Source organism: Clupea harengus, chromosome 17, assembly GCF_900700415.2.
Source record: "Clupea harengus chromosome 17, Ch_v2.0.2, whole genome shotgun sequence".
In the NCBI taxonomy this organism is placed as follows: Eukaryota; Metazoa; Chordata; class Actinopteri; order Clupeiformes; family Clupeidae; genus Clupea; species Clupea harengus.
Genome location: NC_045168.1, coordinates 22739323 through 22760036, shown reverse-complemented (window position 1 = coordinate 22760036; position 20714 = coordinate 22739323). Strand labels below are relative to the sequence as shown.

The window sequence follows — 20714 nt, the reverse complement described above, 5'->3', positions numbered from 1 at the left end:
TTTCAGTTGTAATTCTGGTTTAATAACGATGTCAAGAACATTTAAGACCATTTAAATGTGGTCTTTTATCCCCATACGGCTGACGTCAGTGGAACACATTTATTTCCATGTTTGTTACGAGTCACTTATCACCCATATTCCCTGTAAACATTTAAAAAAAAAAAAATCAGCACCTTTTATATAAATCAGAGGCAGAAACAGAGGTGGAGTGGTCACAAACCCTCAAGAGAAAAGGAAGAACTCAAGGAGGAAATCAGTTTGTATCGATGTAAATACGTGTTTAAAAAGGGCAAAACCTCACATGGGATACCATTTTACATGAATAATTTAAAACAATCTTGTTTGACTGCATCCCCCTCTAACAAAGAAAAACAGAAACAAAACAACCTTCACTATCTGGTTAAGTCACAGCAAATTAGGAAAGCTTTCAATAAATTACAAAAATGTACAACTGGTGTACACAGTCCAGTACAAATAAATACAGACATCTCTACTCCATCTTCAGGATCTTATGAACATGATTCAAGCTAGAATTATTGCTTGCAGCAGAACATGTCCTTATGTTCATACACAGATTAAGTGATTGCATTTTGTTTGTTGTTTTTTTTTTTTTTTTTTTTTTAAACAAATACCAGCAAGCTGCTGCATAAAAGCATTCCAGCTCTTCAAATGTCTTTACATATCCACTAGCTGCACTGTTGCTTGATTGTTTAAAAATGGTTTTAAGATGAGTTCCCTGATTTCTAGTCTGTTCAAAACCTTTTTTTTTTTTTCTTTTGTTCATGCATACAACAAAACTCAGGGTTCTATTTCCAAAGTTTGAGGAGATCTATGCCGATAAAACTAAACAGTGTTATATTAGCAACTGAAGGCACTGCAAAGGTTGACACTGTCTCGCCTCTCGACCGCACATCTTTAGCAACCTTGTGGACTAGCACACCAGGAAATGCATGCCTCTGTGCTATGGGTTCTTGCAAGGTGGCATGAAAGATTTGTATTTTTTTGTGACTTTGGTTGTTTTTTTGTTTTTTTTTACATTTTTACTGAAACAAAAAACCTTAACCGACCTGTATGGTGTTGTACTGTAAGTGCACAGTGAGTTTTTCTTGAGAAGGTAACCAGTTCAACTGTCAATTTGGTCCAAAGGAAAAGAAGAAGAAAAAAAAAAAAAAAAAAAAAAGGGAATAGTCCATCAGTAGCAGTATGAGAATGATCGTTTTGAAAGAGTATATAAGATGGCCCATAAAAAGTCCAAAGGAGGATTTCGTTTGAACTCTTTGCTGTAAACACCAGAGTGAATGTTCAAGTTCTTGTAGCGTATGAGTCCCAGAGGAGGCCCGTCCATAGGAGGAAAGCCCCGAGTGGAAAGACAAACAGAAGACAGAAAAAGGGCTTCTTTTTTTAAAAAATTGCTTACAAAGGATTCTGAAGAGACACCGTTGTCCTATTACAAAAACAAAAGAACAGCATCTCAGAAAACGGCTTGGAAATGCATGTGGGAGGGTGAAAGCTCCTGAAAGGCTTAAGGCATTTTGTTCAAGAGGTAGGTAGATGGCTCACGCAATTTCCAATTCTCGTTCAATGCCCACATACTTGAGGGCATCAGCTTGGCTATATCTATGGAAGGGGAAGGAGAGATTGCGTTTCAGTTGCGTTCAAACCATCATGAAAAACACAAGGCACATTCTTTCAGTTATTTGGGACGGACACATAACTGAAGTGAAAGAGTTAACCACATCAAGACCAGAGAGGGTGATTTCTTACCTGTAGTCAAAGAAAAGCTCTTCACCAGTTTGTATCGCTCTCTTGGCAAATATGCCAATTCTATGATCCCCATTTACCATCATTACTGCGAGAAAAGAATCAAACCATTAAAACAGGATAATGCAAATTGTAGTATGAGACTGAGAATAAAATGTGGACAACTTGCCTTTTGCATAGCAATTGGGGTTAACCGAATGATTTGCAAATCTGATCTTGTTGCCTTTCCTGGTTGCGTCAACAACAAAATCTGAGGGGAGAAAGAAACCCACAAACACAAAGGTCACATTTCCACACGAGACATCAAGTGGTGGAGTATAGAGCTGGAGCAGGATGCAGTGGTTACCATTGTTCAGATTGAACAGGAAGCTGCACATGTACTTGTCATAGACTTTGCCTCTGCGATCAGCCTCGTCCTGGGAGATGATCTGTACAGACACAGAACACGTTACTGCACCATACCACAACATACTCACTACTGATGTGTGGGTCTACCCATAACCCGCGGTCCGATAGGCTCGGGTCAGCTCACCAGAAAATGTTGCGGGTTTGGGTGGGTCAGGCCAAAAAAAAGCTATAAATAACCTAGAGCCTTGCGCCCAATTGCATTAAAAAGGCTAAGTTAATAGTGGGATTTCTACCGTCTTTTCCACACACACACACACACACACACACACAGGTCCTGTCACACCTCCTAACTGACAAAAAATGTCTTGCAATCATTTGCTGGAACCTATTAGTGGTTCATGAGAAATCTATAGCCAGTTCTGGTAATGTATGTTTTGGACTACTACACTGAATTATTAAACGGTCAATGGTGCGCCACTATTTGTAAGTTTCCAAACTTTTTGAAATGTGCACCAAATTAGAAAAAGTTTTCACTTATTCTATTATATGGATGCCAACACATTAGTTATAAGTTAGCGGTTTGCAGGTTGGGTCTGGGTCGGGTTCGGGTGGTTGATTAACGTCCTTGCGGGTCGGTGCAGTTTGGCTGCATCACTAACACACATCCCATACACTTTACCACACTGATCACTGGCTGACAAAGGCCTTGCTCTCACCTCTCCACAGTATTCAGAGATGAACTCGTTCTTCTGTACAGATTCCTTAATGAAGATGCCCCAGCCAGCAACGTCAGAGGGGGCCAACAAGAGATGCTGCCGAAAACAAAAGCCATCAATCAACTGAGGAAATACCTAGTACACTCTATGTGTGTATGTGAGTGAGTGTGTGTGTGTGTGTGTGTGTATGTGTGTGTATGTGTGTGTGTGAGTGTGTGAGAGAGATAATGGGAGACACTGGCTTAGTCCCCAGCTCACCTTCTTGGCCCCTCTCTGGATGCTGCAGTTCTTGCAGGAGACGTTCTTGCTGTCCCAGTGTTCGGCGGCTCCGCAGGTCAGGCAGAGGTCGGGGTCACACTCGCGCACAGCCAGGTAGCAGGGGCACTGCTTGGTGTTGCACTGGGCCTTACAACGACACCCAGGGAAGCGGTTCTGACCTGCAGGATTCACACACACACACACATCACACACACCTTTAAAGAGGATTCAGCATTCCTGTAAGGATAACCGGGACCTAGAATTTGGAAAAGGCCTATGAAGGCACAGTGATAACCCCATCTCCCATTCGCCACCAGTCACACTACCGCTGTTTTCACACAAAAAAAGGGGCAGTGCCGCCTAAAACACCCACAGTTGACATTATGTTGCTCTTGTCTATTAAGCCCTTCTTTGCTCGTATTGCAGGCCTAGCCTATGTGATCACAGTCCTTATATTGGGACATAACAGCACAGCATGCATGCTAGCAAGGTAAGAGCAAGTTCTGTTTGCCCAAACCGAGTTTCTCTGCTGCTGACCAACACAGAGAGCTCCATTGTTGCATGTGGCTGTTGTACTGCCTGCCGGTTGTGGCGGCCCAGCTGGGAGTTATTAAGCCACAGGAAATACACGTAAATTAACTTCATTATATTCAAAAGAAGTAGGCTACTTAACAGAGGTGATTTAGACACCGCTTGCCCCTTATTTCATTTCAGTTTCTTCTGTGTTTCAGCAACGGTGATTAAGTACTGCATACTTTAAGGTGGCTATTTTTAAAGGGTGGAAAACGGTGGTTGAAAAAATGCTTTGTTGCAGCTTGTATAGAATTGAAGGAGAATAATTGTAGTGAATACGTTAAAATTAGTCATTGTGACCGATTAGGTGTGAGGATATAACCATTAGAGCTGCAACGATTAGTCGACGTAATCGACGATGTCGATTATGAAAAATTGTCGACGATGATTTTTAATGTCGACGCGTCATAAAATATATATATAAAAAAAAAAATTTTTTTTTTTTTTTTTGGCAGACGCTAGCAGAGCTACCGGTAATTTTCATTCGGCATTGCAATGCACTATAGGAAGTGCGAAATAGTGCATCTTTAACTAATAATAATTGACCATCATTGAGAAAAATGGAACAGAATCTGCAAATAGCCTAGCATACAAATCATGCACTGTTTTCTTTGCCCTCCGTTCTCGTACCTTCATGTGCTGCATATCAGAAATGGCCGACTGAAAAGCGAATTATTCTGAGACGGCTCATGTTACCATGGAAACAATAAACAAAGCTAGCTTTAGTAGCTGCTGCATATGAGATATGGCTAACAGAAAAGTTGTCATTTTTCTCAATGATGGTCAATTATTAGTAGTTAAAGAAGCACTATTCCAGTATTTCAAAGAGAATGAGCTGTGGGAGCACAACAACAGTGAGTGTCTAGCAGCAATTATCATAGACATATATGATATATCTATAACTTATAGTAAGGTTTAAGCTTACATGTTGGAAAACAGAACGTCTCATGGAGGATGCTTGCTAACGCTATTTCATTTATGTTAAGTGCAATGTAGTAAATCAGTGAATTATCAGAGTAGCCTGTATTTTCGTTTGTTCTGAATAGTTAACCTCCTCCACTTAGCATTCTTCAAACAAAAGATTGTGGAAAAAATATATATTTCATAAGTTGAATTTGAATGTCACTTGCAGCCCAGTTATTCTTGCGTTATTTTGCACTTGCAGAGGCTTGATTGCTAATTTGAGTTACTTTGAAAACTTTATTTGCATTTTCTCTTTACTTTTAAAAGCATATTTGCACTTTAATTTGTATTACTATTTAATTTATGTATTATGATTACATTTGTTACTCAAATACATTTGAAATTCAAATTCCAACATTTTGAGTCGTTATTTTAATTTGCTATGGGAAATAATCATTAGATTAGTCGATTAATCGAAAAATTAGTCGATAGATTAATCGATTACCAAAATAATCGTTAGTTGCAGCCCTAATAACCATCAAACAGAAGCAGCAACAAAAACATAAATTGGCCTACCTATACTTGTGTCTATACATTTTCGCTGAAATCTCAATCCCCAAATATCGAAATCGTCTTAAAAATCCCATATCGGTCAGGCTCTGCTATACACCGTACCGGTTTCAATACTACAACTACAAAGACTTTACAAGGTGCATAAAGTCATAAGCTAGTGCTCTGGAAATACACAAGACTGATCCCAGAACCGATCAACAGAAAGTTTACTTCCTTGCTAACCCCTAACCCCTTCCAATCCCTCGTGTTCGTACAGCGTAGAGCGTATCTGCCCTGAGAGGAACAGAAGCAAAGCGGCCGTCTGTCACTACTGCGGATGCCGCCCCACACTCACACTCTGAGCTGCACTGGCAGAATTTCTCGCAGAAGTTCTGAGCGGTGACACAGGGGCAGGAGCTGTCACAGGGCTGGCGGGGGTGGTCACACGGCTGGTAGTTGTACACGTGGTTGGAAGAGCCATCTGTGGAGGTTCAGACGGGGGAGGAAAAAAAAGAAGAAAAAAAAAAAAAGACACTTAAAATACCAATACTCTACAATGCAAAATACCACTACAATATAGTGCCAAAAACTGTCCTTAAGTGATATATACATGAACACATGAGTGCACAATATAAAGGCAGAACATATACATCGTTAAAAGTGTTGTTCACTTTTTAATGTATGAAGAATGAATTTGACGATGATCTGTACAAACCTTTCTTCAGCTGGATTTTTCGACAATGTGTGGCCCACAACCTAGAGTTAGAGCAAGGTAACAAGTGAGTAATTCATAAATAATACTGATCCGATATTAACCTTTCGTCTCTCTCCTCTTGTACCTGTGTTTCCTCTTCTTCTTCCTGGGGGGCGTGTCCTCATCTTCAGCAGGAGCAGGAATGATGCTTGACTCTTTCACGCGGAACTCGTACACCTGTAAACAGAGGCATTGGCCACGACAAAGCAGAGTGAACACACCTATAAATGAGGACACTGAAGGTCTCAATAATCAACTGTCAATAAGAGGACACAGTTGTCTGCTTCCCATTGGTGGACACAGAAACTTTTTCTGACTCTCGCCTTTGTTTGATTTATTTTGCATAATTTTTTTTAAAGACAACCTGATCAGAGTTGCCATCAATTACTTAAAAACCTCGACCACTGAAAAAAGACTAGAGGCCAGGCCTTTAAGCATTCCAGTGAGGGAGGGGGGGGGGGGGGGGGGGCATGCTCATAGCTGAGAGATCTGATCGGACTACAGACAGAGGCTGCTGACCTGTCTGCAGGTCTTGGTGCCGACGAGGCGAGCGATGGCGCAGTAGTTGTCGTAGTAGGTGCCGATGAGCACCCTGAAGAGGGAGGCCTCCGCCCCGCTCCAGTCCACATTCTCTGGCTCGGAGTTCAGCTTCAGCTTCACCGGCGTCTGGCACCGCGAGTTCGCCTCTGGAGAAGCAGGACAACAAGTCAGATAACAATAACAACGATGTTGACAACTACAACACTTGTTATAACAACGACAACACCAATGACAGAGGCAAGGAAGGAAGGAAGGATTAACATTCCATCCTATAAATGACTTGTTTTTTGTGCTACAAGATGCATGGACCCATATGACAAGCACATTTTGAGCAATTGATAAGCGACTTGTCATAACGGCTGACATTGTACACAGGAAAGTTTTTAAATAGCCATGACCCTAAGAATATTTAGAGGTCATCAGAAATGGGTCAGTCGTAATCAGGTTCCCACCAGTCGCACCCTGCTGTATTCTGATAGAGAATGTATTGATCTTGCTCTCCTTCCCACTAGAGAATGATTGGCTCTCTATCTCCTGTGGACAGTCCACAGAAAATGTACTACAGTAAATGAACATGCTTGAAATGATCAGATAATTGCCATCAAGAGTCGGACCAATTTTGGCCAACTAGAACAAGCTGTTGTCTGTAAGTCGTCAGTAACCCCTCATATCATTTTGTAAAATATGCTTTACTGGGTGGTTGCTAGGATGGCAGCCTGCATTCATTCAATCCACCACATGATAGAGACAGGTATTTAGAGAACACCACTTCATAACATAAACCGAAGTTGGACTTTGGGCACATTTGTGGTCAGTGTTATTAAAGGGGCTGTATACATCGGAAGAGACCTTACTGAAACATGCCATCACAAGTACTATGGTAATGGCCTGAAGGGATTCACACTGTACCCTGTAGCTCTACTTGCAGTGCCTCACCTGAGGAGCTGGTGGTTTCGTCCTTCTTGTCGTCATCGTCCTTGTCGTTGGAGTCGACCCCATCAGGCCCGTCAGGCCCATCAGGCCCGTCAGGCCCATCAGGCCCGTCAGCCCCGTCGGCGCCGCCCTCGCGGTCGCTGTCCGTGTCTTTGGTATCCGTGCTGACGGTGGGGGTGCTGGGCCGGCTGCTGCTGTTGGGCTGGCGTCCCCGACGACGGCCCACAGGGCGCTTGGACGGCGTCTTGACCCGTTCTGGCACCACACCGACCGGGTCCTCACGCACCACACCATCCTAAAGAGGGAAGAGGGCAATCCACAGGTAAATGATAATTATCTGCCACGTCACACAATAACTGACCATGGGCTGAGCTCTCAATAGGCAGGAGGCAAGACTGAATACTCTACTTCACACAACGTGCGTTACAGTAACACAACTACGCTCTTATGAAAAAATCACATTCCATGAGGAGAGAAGGACACTGTACCTGCACCAGATACATGTGGCAATCACCACCGCAGGGTTTACTGTCCACCAGGTTTTCCATGTTCTTGCGCTTATACGTGTTTGGGGTGGCATGGAAAGCTGTAAGATAAAAAGAGAAATCAAAATCCCTCATCTCAAGCAGTGGGGGACATCACACTATGAATGATCACACTATGACAAACTCATGACTCATGGCTAATATTAACATACACCAATTCTGTTTTATAACTCACTAAAACACAGCAGAAATCTTTAAGTGGGTAGGATGGATGAGAAGAGTCACACACACTCACGGTGGAGGAAGCAGTCATATTTGAAGCAGCGCCGGCAGAAGAGCGTGTGGAAGGAGTGCAGGCTCTGCTCGCGCTGCACAGACTTGGCGTTTGGTCCGTCGATGTTGGGGGTGCACTCGGGGGGCAGGGCCCCAGGAAGCTGCTGCTCCGTCAGCTCTTTGTACCTGCAGCGCAAACGACAGGAAAGACAGGCTCAGCGAGGCTCACTCGCCTCAAGGTACACAACTCCAACCACAGCACACTTTCACTTATATATATATATATCCGGTATATATATATATATATTAGTGCTGTCAAACGATTAAAATATTTAATCGCGATTAATCGCATTTATGTCATAGTTAACTCAAAATTAATCGCGATTAATCGCAATTTTTTATCTATTCTAAATGTCCCTTCGTTTATTTATTTTTTCCATCATTTTATTTGAATGCCCTTATCAACATGGAAAAGTGGATTGGCTTGCTTTATGCAAATGTTTTATTTTATTGAAAACCAACATTGCCAAACAGGGCGGTACAAAATAAAATTATAAAGTGCACATTTCAGGTAAACAAGGACTCAGCCTAAAGTGCAGTTAAATGATGGCTTAATATTTTCTTTTTTTCAAGTTTGCTGGGAACATAGCAGTCAGGCCTCTTATTTCAGAAACAATGAACCGTAACAGTTAGGTTACCAATAAAAGGTAAGCCTACTACTTCAGCCAGCTGCCTGTTGACATTTTTGGACAACAGTGAAGCTTGCGTCTTTTGCACAACACAACTTTTAAAAGTAAACTTTCCATTCAGAAGCTTTTTATCATCCATTTCGCCGTATCGCGCTCACAATTCACTCAAACCGTAACGTTAGCATACTACACAGTTTGCGAGGCCAAAAAGAACGTTAATCTAAAAAAAAATAATAATTTTTTAAAATTCGCGTTAATCTCGCGATAAAAAAATGTACGGCGTTAAAATGGGTTTGCGTTAACACCGTTAATAACGCGTTAAACTGACAGCACTAATATATATTATAAAATTACAACACAGCTCTGGGATGGATCCGTGTGGCTCTATCAGTTCAAAAGGAGGTGGTGTGTAGATAATGCAAGTATTGAAAACAAATGACTTACTTCTCCTTCAGTTCCTCAGTGGAGCCTTTGTCAGGAAACATGGAGGAAATCGCCTCAAAGATCTTATCAGAGGGGAACTTCTTAGAGGAGTCATTCGGTCTACCTGTGGCAGAGACAACAAGCAACCTTTCAGTATGGCAGTATAAAAGCCAGCAATTCACAACGCATCACAAGACCACCAGCAGTGTGATGCAAAGCTCCGGTGATGATCTGACTTACCCTCGGAGTTGACTTGCTGGTCCTTGCAGGGGTCATCTGTGTCGTACTTTACGTCACAATTGTCCGCCTTCTCCAGCTTGTAGTCCTGCTGGTCATCTTCGTCATCATCATCCTCATAGTCGCTGTACTGATTGAGTGCGTTGACCAGCTCCACGAAGATCTCATCGTTTATGAAGCCACACTCTTATAAAAAAAGAACCAAAGCACCTGTGAAATCAGAACCTTTTGCCATGGATATACACCATATGCACATATGGAGTAGGCAAATTGAAGAAAGAAAAGTACTTTTATCTAAACAGCTGAATGATTGGGAGCCGTATGTTAACCTATGCTAACCTCTGTCTCCATGAACTTTGCCGTCATAGTTCTTAATGAGCTCTTCGATGAAGGTGCCGTCTTGGTCGAGGATTTCATCACCCATGTATGGGATGTTATGCAAAACAGTCTCATCCTCGACCTAGGAAACCAGAGAACGTCATTGTTTCATGTGTCCACACCGTAGACGCTTGCTTTAAACACTATACAACAAGATACGCTCATTCTTTAGAAATGTTTTTTTTTGTTGATCACAGACACATGTAAAAAAAAAAAATTAAATCATCTTACCATGAAGTTCTGCTGCAGGGGGGACCAGGAGTACATGACTGGTACGGAGGCGACAGCGTTCAGCGTTTTCAGAGGAATGAGTTGCCTTTGAAACTCTGTAAACCCACTATCCACGGTGCACTGTTGAATGAATATAAATGACATTGATTTTACTACTGTACATTCCTAACATCATAATACCACTCCCCAAGGAGAATCCATCAGATGATATGTGGGCTGCCAAGAGGAAGAGGCAGAATACAGGCCAACAGTCAAAGCCATGCGACATTAGGATTTATCAGTGGTAAAACTAAGTGCTGCCAAGAAAGAGACCGAGTAAGCAGGAAGCGACAGACAGATATGTTCATTTAATTTCATTTCAAAATGTTGCTAGTGTACAATGGATTCTTAAACAAGGAAATTGTGTTATTTATTATAGTCATGTCAACATCAGCTTTCAGATTCACATGTAACTATAAGCTGAAGCATTATGGACTGAAACACAATGTTCTGAATGGTGTAGTATATAGGCTTCTGAATGGGGAGAGGCATGTTGACCTTGAAGCCACACATCTCATCAGCATTTGGGCTGGTTATGTGTGTGTGTGTGTGTATGTGTGTCTGGTGTGTGTTTTGTGTGAATGATTCAACAGAGCTGATGGGGAAACTGCAGTGCTGACCTCTCTAGTCCCGCGTAAGGAGCTTACGGATGTCATAATGTGGACAGGCTGGATACGGTGCGTCTTCCACTCCTGGTTGAGAATGTCTGTGCGCTCCATGATTTTTTGTCTATTGGAATTAAACATGCTCTACACAAGAAAAGAAAAGAATACAGAAGTTAGAACTGTAGGAACATCCATTTGAAAGGAAGTTAATTGCTGGTGCTAATCTTTGATTCATTTTATATCAATACATAATACTTAAAACGGTGAAGTAGTAAGTACGGTAGTTTTATTGAATTTGTCCTTCATTCCACTATGCTAGTATAGTACATTGAGAATCCCACAAAAGCCATTTCAGACAAATAATTGTCTTGTTGAGTGTGATTCACAGGTCAACCCAAGTCTGTTCTACGGCTGTGATTTTACATGTATTCATTTGGCAGACGCTTTTATCCAAAGCAGCTTCCAGGGTGGCACAGATATACATGTTGTCAGCATGTGCATTCCCTGGGCATCAAGCACGTGACCTTGGTATGGCCTCAGGACCATTTTAGCTACAGAAACAAAGTAGTTTGGTCAGCGAAAAGAATTGTCTTTGTAGATGAAAAGATATCCAAATGGCCCGGAGAGCCATTCTTGTGGCGACCACTTCACCTAAACAAGTGAGGTGCACCCACCCACGCGCGCGCGCTCGCTCGTCCAAGCTGTACAGAACACCTGAAAGAGGGAGTTGGTCTTCATCTCACCTTGATCTCATCCGCCCTCCTGAAGCGCTTGAGCTGCCGCAGACGCATGTACTCTGACTTCACGCGTTTCCTCCAGCATGCAGGACGCTTCTCTGATTTCTTCCCAGTCAAGCCCATGATTTCCCTGCAACATGAGGACACCAGTGCCTTCATCATGTACAGAGCCAGATGTATTTGTCAGATGTTATGCAGGTGGTTCTCTTATGATCTAAAATTCACGATTCTCAGTTATCAATCTATTCAACAAACCAAGACCTTTTTCTACCCCAGACCAATGACATTTAGTTGCTATGCCGATAAACTGAGAGAGGCACTTAAAAATGATCCTTAAAAAAGTTCTGATGAAATCTAGATGGGTCAAGAGTGGTATTGAACTGTTACTGGTCCTAAAACTAAAATGACAAAGGCAGTGCAGTCACCAGTGCAATAACAACTGATTAACATACAAGAATAACAGGTTATTTGCCAGCTACACAGGGGTTTCATTTCCTGTCGTGTAGGAGGATGTGCGCCAACACACATCACAGAGTCACTGTCAGATATGTCACTGCCAGACGCATCCCCAAGTCACTTTGACAGGAATACTAAAATACATGCTTTATATGTGATGCAAAACAACTGATAAGCCATCGCTCACATTTGCAAATTTAAGTAGTGTTGTCATGATACCAACATTTTTGTCATGAATTTCGATACTTTTAGGTACCACACCTAGAAAACAAACAATAACTGTTTGAAGCAGACAGATAATATGGATATCACAAGAAAAGTTAAAACAATCATCATTTAATTGACTATTCAATGTGGTTGTACTAGATGACATCATTTTGGCTTGGAAAGGGAGGGGTGAGGGTTCTATATTCAGTTGGTTGCAATCTGCAACCTCACCGCTAGAAGCCACTAAAAACTACACACTGTACCTTTAAAGACAAATGAAAGGCAACAGCACAATTCAATTGTTCAACCATTTACTTCTGGCAAACAACATGACATTGGTTTGCATGGTCAACCCTACCTGTATAGACCTGGTAACGCAACCACAAGTATGGGGTTCCACGTCAAAGACATTTTGTCTATGGGAAATAACATGGGGATTTTGAATGACTCTGTAACTTAGTAGTCTGAAACGCTACCATTTTGCCCTACACATTTTGTTGTCAGACTTTCAATGGTTCCTGTGATCTTCGATAAGAGGGTAAACAAACGGTTTGCTACATAGGAGCTAACAAAAGGCAACTGCTGAGCACACACTTAGGAAGTCACAGATTTGGAGAAAATTAGGGGGGTCTAAACATTTAAACTGCAATGATAGTATTATAGTTGGCAGTATGTTGACTCTTGTAAACAATTGTATACGTATAGCACAGGCTTTATACTAAATAACGTATTTACATATGTATTGGTTATCTGCCTAGCAACAGTTATTAGCTAGCCATGTGACAGTTGCCAGGCAACCCTCCTTCCCAAATATGTTACCAAAGTATGTGCTGACGTCAAAAATCTTACTTTACCCTTTTCACAGCATCGAAAATACGATACAAGTATGTAGGGCAAACGGAAGCATTTCAGAGTACTTCCTTACCAACAAAGTTTGGTATGTATATTTAATGTCCCCAGGTTAATTTCTCATATAGAAAATCGCTTTCACACAAAGTAGTTCGTTTTTGCCCTCGTTTTAGTTTACGATAATAACCCGGTGGCGCCCCTACTGTCAAACATGGGACTTTCCACCGCGCAAATCAAGATGCAAACAATCAAAACACAACCGTACCAAAGGACCACGCTCATTTCTATAGTTGTAACTTCATTTTAAATGAATAATGTTTCAAAAGACATACATTCAAGAGAGCGTCGCTACAGAGAGCAAGTTGTTCTAACTAAATAACTGCCAGGTTCGATAGTCAAACCGCTTGCCAGTTAGCTAATCTAAACTCATTGCCCTCTCGGAATGTTTTGTTCTAGTGATTATTGTTAGTGGATGGTTCCTAGAAACCGCAGATTCGTTATCTAAGCAAGATAGCTTTTAGTGAATTATCATGTTGTAAATCTTTTGCTCTATGAGACCGATTGTTTCGAGTCTATCATTTTGTGACTACCGGTAATGTTCAAGTTTCTCGAACATATCACGGCTACATACCCGTCAACTAACGTTAAGTCAGAACACAAACGTTTCTGTAAATTGGCACCTCGTTAACAAAGTTGACGTTAATGAAGTTGCCTAACGTTACCAAGCCTGCTCTTTTTGTTCCATCAACAACGTTTATGTTACCCGACAATGGCGTAATCTTAACGTTAGATCTTGTCTGGCCAAGTTACCAGCTGGCCAAGTCATGTTACTTGGCTTGGTGTTTGGATCTCTGTCAGAATAACTAGCCATTGAACTATCTGGTTAATTAAAGGCAAGCGAAGTAAGCCAACCAGGCTAACTTAACTAACTGTAATTAACCAGGCTGAAATGACAACTTAAGTGTCGATTGGCTACATGCTACCTAATGTTACTTAGCTTCCAATCTAAAAAAAAACGTCTGTTAACTGGCAGCAAGTGTGTAACGTTGACACTGACAACGTACTACTGCACCAATAATCACAGTATACGAACAATAGTATAACAGGCTAACATTACTATGATCTTAGCAGACGGTTAGGTAGAAAATAGCTATAGGGAATTCATGATAGGAAGCTACATACCGTTCTAACTTGAAGCTAACGTTAGCAATCGTTATCCATTTTAGAACCGCGTGACAATTCGTGGGAGACAAAACAACTATCGCTAACTTTATGTTAGTGCCTGAAAAAAATCAGCTAACGTCAGCCTAAGTACGCAGTAACGACAGAGTTAGAGCCAGGCAATAATTGTGTCATCTCAGTCAAATTGCCAGATTCATGGCACAAATGTTAGCCAACCGAGCCCTCCCGGTATCTGAATTTGAAATTGCTAGCAGAAGCTAAATGCTATCCTGCTAACACCTCGTTCAAGACAATAACGTTAGCCAGCGGCAACATTGAAAATGACAGTTGCAACAAAATACTGCATTTCGCGGGTTTTCCTACCTGCAGGCGGGGTGTACTCCACATTCAAAGAAATGACCTGTTATGTCTCTAAACCTGCCAGTTCAAGATTAGTGGCTAGCCGACAGAGCTAGCAAAAAGGGGGGTCGTTTCACCTCCGCGCGTCCGCGACTGCCAATACCGGCGAGTTTAACTCAATACACAAAACAAACCGTTATGTAGGTTCTGGAATACGTGTAGTAAGTTATTCTATTCTTACAAAAATAATCTTCTGTCAAAGCGCGGTGAATATTTTATGTACTCTCCCTGCTTATGCTCAATATCAATATTTCCGTTTGAATAACTATTCCAGCCCTCTTTCACCGTCTCTTTCACTAAGAATTCGCCGCCCACTTCGAACACTGCAGATTCAACGAGCGCCAAACATATTGGCCTATCATAACGAGCGATATTTCGGCGTCTCAATGCCGAGAGATCCGACTGGTCAGACCATTTCTCGACTTAGACCAATCGGAGGCGACCCTGCTATGGGGGCCCCGGTGTGGGGGACATGTGGAGAACTTCTCTTTGTTCTTGATGTAGAGCGAACGGATTTTTGAAATAGACAACTATCTGTTCAGTGCAATGCGCTCATAATGCCCTTCAGAAATATAGGTTCATGTTAGTAGTTATATAGAGGGTGCAAATCTTCGATGTTTCATGTACAAAACGATGAACATCGCTCATTCACATACTAGGCAGGAAACCATTTAATAAGGGTGAAACCAATACGTGATTCTTAATCAGCGTATGCAATTACCATGATGCAGCACACGCATAGATTTTCAATTAACTGTAATCTCTTTAGTCTCAATGTTTTCCCCTTCCCCTATGCTGTATTCACCGAGGTCGCCCGGTTTATTATGCCCCACCCACATGTGAGCTACAGCCACTTAAACTACAGTGACATCAGCATGCATAATCTTAAATATTTCAGCATACTGCTCAGTGTACTAATACAATTCACCAACATCGAAGTCTACTATACCCAATATATATTAAAATGTAATGGTAAAAACCTAATAATAAAAAAAAAAATGTAATCGTCACATTAATGGAATAACCTAAAAGATGCATGGGTGAGGGGAATGCAATACAGTAGTTTTACTTGAACAAAGGAAGACCTTGAAATTGAGTTACAATAAAATGCAAGATCTATTATGCAAGCCTGCAGTATCAAATTAATCAACGATTGAAAGAGTATATGAATGCTGTCCAGTGTGGAACAATGAGATTCAGGTCAGAACTATTGAAAATTAGGCTCTAGCAATATTTTTAAAATAAAAAATAAAATCCAGGCAATTTTACTGCTTGTATACATTCTTGAGCTACTACTGTAATCAAATATAGTGGCACCACGACAGGGTCCTGTTGCACTGTGTTTCAGACTCCAATACAGTTAAATGAAACACCCCCCCTTTCACATTTTCACATTTTATTTAAAAAGAACTTAGAAATTTTGTATACAGTGCGTGCTTTTGTAATGGAAAATAATTTCTCAGTAACAACTGTTACAACAGCATCAAATCAAAACTTATTTCTGGAAGTTTTGGAACCATTTGTCCTCCCAGAAACTGCAGTTCAAAGCTATTCAAAAAAACAAACCTAGAGTTCGTCTTTCTTCTGTGATAACTTTGTGGCATGCTCCTCCAAGAATGTGCTGAGTGTCTCCAGGTCTCTCTGGCCTCCTTCAAATTTGACAGGACTCTCCTTTTTGTTTCTGGGTGCAAAATATATTGTTGGGAAACCCTCTACTTTGTAGCTGTCATGAGGCACATCATTGGCAGTAGCATCCATTTTAGCAATGACCAGGTTTTTCTCGTTCTTGTACTTCTTGCCCAGAGCATTATAGTCAGGATCCAGCTTCTTACAGTGTCCACACCATGGAGCATAGAATTCGATAAGAACATCTTTCTTCTTGTCCATGACAATGTCGTCAAAGGTCTTACCAACCACAACCTTGACTGGTCCCTTGTTCTTTGGAATGGGTTGAGATTTAACAATTGGTTTTAGCTTGCCTGCAATTATAGAAAAGGGATGTATGACCAATCACTCGTTAGAATATTATAGAACTCAGAATTCAAAGGCAAAAAAATGAATATATATATATTTGAATAAATATATATTATTTATTTTGTACAGAATACATTTAAAATGTACATTATACCTATATCTATTCATTCAAAATAAACTAATAGTATAAAAAGCTCAGAAGAAGCATATTTTGTACATAGATTATGCCTCACCCTTCTTAAAGGCCATGACAAAATCTCTGAGCACATCCGAGTCCAACTCCTCAGGTTCCATGGGATACTTCTTTCCCCCATCTCCAAGAATAGCAGCATTCACATCCTCCCCACTGTCACTCAGACCAAGGCTCTTCAGCTCATCCGCGTAGTCCTCCTCATCAGCAATAGCAAACGTATACTCTGGGAAGTCCTTAGCCACTTCTAATACCTTGCCCCTCCAGAACTGCGTGGCTGTGAAATACGTATGGTAAGACAACTGAATAAGAAATCTCAGGTAATCCGAATGTTGTTATTTGATACTTTTCAAGCTAGAACATCACCGTTTCCAGATGAGAAATAGGTTTAAGACTAGAATATGGCCTTTGAATTACAGTTCTACATGCAAAATGATAAGGGGGGCGGGCTATGCTCTGAACAGACTTTGAAAACTACTGTTGTCATATAGTGATAATCTCAAACGAAAAGGACAAAAGACTGCAGCACTTACCTACTCTGTAGTCAAAGCTAAAATCTACACCATAATACACCACAACCAGTGGCCTCTTTGTGTATCGTTTGGCATCATTGCTCTGTTTTCGGTGACCAACTAACGGCAACACATTCTTCTTGAAGAAATCTTGAATTTCTGATGAAGCTGTAGAATCCTGCGAGAACACCACACTAGTATGAGAGCTGATTAAACTACCTAGAGTTCATTGGAATGGACATTAGGCATTGTAAATGTACCTTAATGGCAAGTGACCAGGACTCTGGCTCATGTTTGGAGCGGAACTTCTCAGGCTGCATCATAACCACTTGCCCAGATGAGGCCTTCAGAAATTTGGCCACATCGCTACTGAAAGTGTGGCGGAACCTGTAGTCATCTCTCAAGACATTGCCTTTAAACACAGAAAAGATTTATGAATTACGAGTATGGTGCACTTTTTCTCCTTTTATAACAACCTTTTGTAACAACCCACTGCATCCCCTTTGGCCTGTTTTGGTAGTGTTGGTTTAATAAACACATTTACTGATTTAAACCAAGTTTGTTGTCTGCCTCCCCTTTCTTTATGTTGCGTCCATATGAGCCAGGCCATAACAGTGTCCATGCACACATGTATAGCAGATAAAATCGAGAACAGCATGTTTAAAGGTACAGTATGTAGGATTTAGTGGCATCTAGTGGTGAGGCTGCAGATTACAACCAACTGAATACTTCTGCCTTTCTAAGCCTGTATGAGAAGCTACGGTGGCTGTAAGGTGGCATAGAAACATGATGGATCATCTCTAAAGCCAGTGTTTTGGTTTGCCTATTCTGGGCTCCTGTCGAAATATGGCAGCGAAACATGGAGGACCCCGTGGACGAGGACCCGCTTCCTATGTAGTTACAAAGGGTTCATTGTAAGTTAATGAAAACACAACCTTTCTTCTAGTAGATCACCCTAAATCCTACATACTGTACCTTTAAGCATTAGCGAGAGTTTTTCATTTCAGTTAGACCTAACCAGGGAAAGGTTACAATGACCAAGAGGTTGTACTTACAAGCTTCCATATACACTTCAAGCGCAGCATCTCCTTCATCTGTGAAAACACCTACAATGACCGCATCATCTCCATCTTTGATTAACTCCTGGATTTGTTTAACAGTCTGAATTTGCTTCGACGGAGTTCCTGCCTGATCACTCATGAAGTCCACAATGCCTGAACAGACAGTATGCAAAAACACAGATAATTTAAGACATGTCACAATTCACAAACATCATAAGCAAAATATGCTACATTTCATGTGAAGTTAAACGTAAACAGACAATAAAACCTACCCAACTTCTCTCTTGGCCCAGTGTATTCAAACGGCTTGCCCTTTCTAAAGATTTTTAAGGTTGGATAACCAGATACTCCATATTTTGTAGCAAGATCAGGCTCTACGGTGGCATCAACTTTGGCCAGTGGAATTGGTGGGGTACGAGTGCTGAGCTCCTGGGCTGCCTTCTCAAACTCAGGTGCCAGGCGTTTACAGTGGCCACACCTTGTGGACAGATCAAACAAAAGTGATGCTTACTTGTCCATCGTAGATAGATAGATACAGTAGATAAAATATATCAGATCAAAGTACAGCTCTAAGATCTGTGCTATGTTTTATTTGTGCTTCTTCTTGGTAGCAGTAGAAGCAATTCAAGTGAGACTGTACAACAGTTATCTTAGAGAGGTCAGATCATACAAGCACCTTATTGTATGGTTTCAATGAACTGCTAAAGTAAATTGCAGAGTACTACAAAGTTCCTTTGGTTGCAAGTGTACTCTGTAACTTTATGTGCATGTACAGAACTTACTGCAAGACTTTTGGTACTTACCATGGGGCATAAAACTCAACCAGGATGATGTCAGCCTCATTGACTATTTCATCGAAGTTGTCCTTTGTCAGGACCAAAGTCGCCTCTGGAGGTGGCTTCCAGTCTGGCTGTGCAACTTCTTTTACCCTCGCCACAATGGCTGCATTAGAAAATGAAAGTGATGTTACAATCCGGCAGTTAGTGTGGGTCATAAAGAGGGTGAGCAAACTTTGCACAAGACTGCTCACACACTGCAGGTGGACACCAGCTGTGTGACTCCCATCATAAACACAAATTAGAAATGAGAATTTGTTCACATATTCAAATGGATGACATACCTTGCTGTGTCCGATCACCATCATATTCCACGGGTTCCCCCTTCTTCATAATTTTGAATGTGGGATAGCCTGAAACTTCAAATCTGCCTCCGAGAGCACTCTCTTTGGTGGCATCCACCTTTGCAACTGGAATAGGTGGGTCATTTTCTTTCAGGATCTGAGCAATTTTCTCATATTCTGGGGTAAACTGCTTGCAGTGTCCACACCTATTCACAAGAACGTATACTGTAAAATTCACAATAAAGCTTTACGATTATGCTGACTGTTACTTTGAAACAAACAGTACAATCATACCAAGGAGCATAAAACTCGACCAGAACAGTATCTTTGTCCTCCATAAAAGTGTCGAAGTTACTATCCCTAAGAATTAGCACTCCGTTTTCATCTTTAACTTCTGTGCCATCGTCATCATCGTCCTCGTCCTCGAGACCCTCATCGCCGCCATCATCCCATTCTCCAATGTCCTCTGCTGGATCTGATGACACAGGATTCAACTTTTAAACAGTGGTATGACAGGATTAAGCCGAAAGCAGTCATGCACTTCAAGATTTCCGAGTAAACTCGGTTTAAGGTTTCGTTACTAAACTAACGCCAGCAGCTAGTTCAGAGCCGCAAGCCCTATGAAGTTGAACTGATTTAATTGATGTTAGGTGACGTTAGCTAGCTTATTATAACATACGTGAGTTTGAATGACCGAACAATCATCAATGTAACGTTAATCTTAATGTTAGAGTCAGTCAGTTATGGGAGATTTCTGCATACCATCCATAGCTGTGAGCTAACACAATTGTGCCATACAGCATGGCTAATACTGCAGGCTTCACAACATTTTCCTAGCTTATGATGATACACTGTACATGCTGTCAGTCAATGGCAACAGCAACTAGGTAGCCTAGTAAGACAACACCCTCCAATATAACGTAGAGGGTAAATAGTCTACAAGGTTATGGTAACATTATTTCACAATGATTAATATAGTTGGCTGGCTAACTGACATTACTTACCATCATCTTCACTTCGAATGACCGCCACAAAGTGTGCAATGCCCAACATGACAATGAATAGCAATGTAATCCTTTTCATTTTCAATGCGAGAGGTTATCATACAACAACCAGCTTATGGGCAAACTCTAATATAGTAAATATTACCTAAAGATGACTCTGCTACAGCAAATGATCTACTATCTCGACAACGATTTTATGCAAGTTAACTTGTCTGACTTGCCACGCTGTTATTGGCTTGTTGCTTGACGTAATATCCAATCACACATCGCCACTCAAGTCTGTATCGCTAGTACGTTCACAACCTCAATTGGTTGGATCAGAGCC

The 20714-nt window shown here is 41.3% G+C and overlaps 2 protein-coding genes across 4 annotated transcripts; both read right to left on the bottom strand.

Annotated features, from left to right (window-relative positions):
• Positions 1 to 14877, bottom strand: ezh2 (enhancer of zeste 2 polycomb repressive complex 2 subunit). 3 transcript variants are annotated; one of them, XM_031584406.2, is made up of 21 exons: positions 14493 to 14877; positions 11442 to 11565; positions 10714 to 10842; positions 10055 to 10174; positions 9785 to 9905; positions 9449 to 9631; positions 9230 to 9332; positions 8113 to 8282; positions 7827 to 7924; positions 7342 to 7633; positions 6385 to 6551; positions 5951 to 6042; positions 5827 to 5867; positions 5467 to 5592; positions 3084 to 3262; positions 2826 to 2921; positions 2108 to 2189; positions 1931 to 2011; positions 1765 to 1849; positions 1561 to 1617; positions 1 to 1444 (listed from the first exon to the last, which is right to left on the bottom strand). In XM_031584406.2, the coding sequence occupies exons 2-21, from the start codon at positions 11556 to 11558 to the stop codon at positions 1414 to 1416; spliced, it is 2370 nt and encodes a 789-aa protein (XP_031440266.1). In that variant the 5' UTR covers positions 11559 to 11565; positions 14493 to 14877; the 3' UTR covers positions 1 to 1413. The 3 variants fall into 3 exon arrangements, with proteins under 3 accessions (XP_031440266.1, XP_031440269.1, XP_031440267.1); XM_031584409.2 differs by having other exon boundaries at positions 8119 to 8282; positions 14493 to 14876; XM_031584407.2 differs by lacking the exon at positions 14493 to 14877 and adding an exon at positions 14130 to 14302.
• A 1030-nt stretch (positions 14878 to 15907) lies between these two features.
• Positions 15908 to 20598, bottom strand: pdia4 (protein disulfide isomerase family A, member 4). The gene is made up of 10 exons (XM_012833261.3): positions 20390 to 20598; positions 19680 to 19860; positions 19386 to 19591; positions 19069 to 19207; positions 18538 to 18743; positions 18260 to 18418; positions 17465 to 17616; positions 17226 to 17382; positions 16736 to 16969; positions 15908 to 16507 (listed from the first exon to the last, which is right to left on the bottom strand). The coding sequence occupies exons 1-10, from the start codon at positions 20466 to 20468 to the stop codon at positions 16095 to 16097; spliced, it is 1926 nt and encodes a 641-aa protein (XP_012688715.2). The 5' UTR covers positions 20469 to 20598; the 3' UTR covers positions 15908 to 16094.
• Positions 20599 to 20714: the final 116 nt, after the last annotated feature.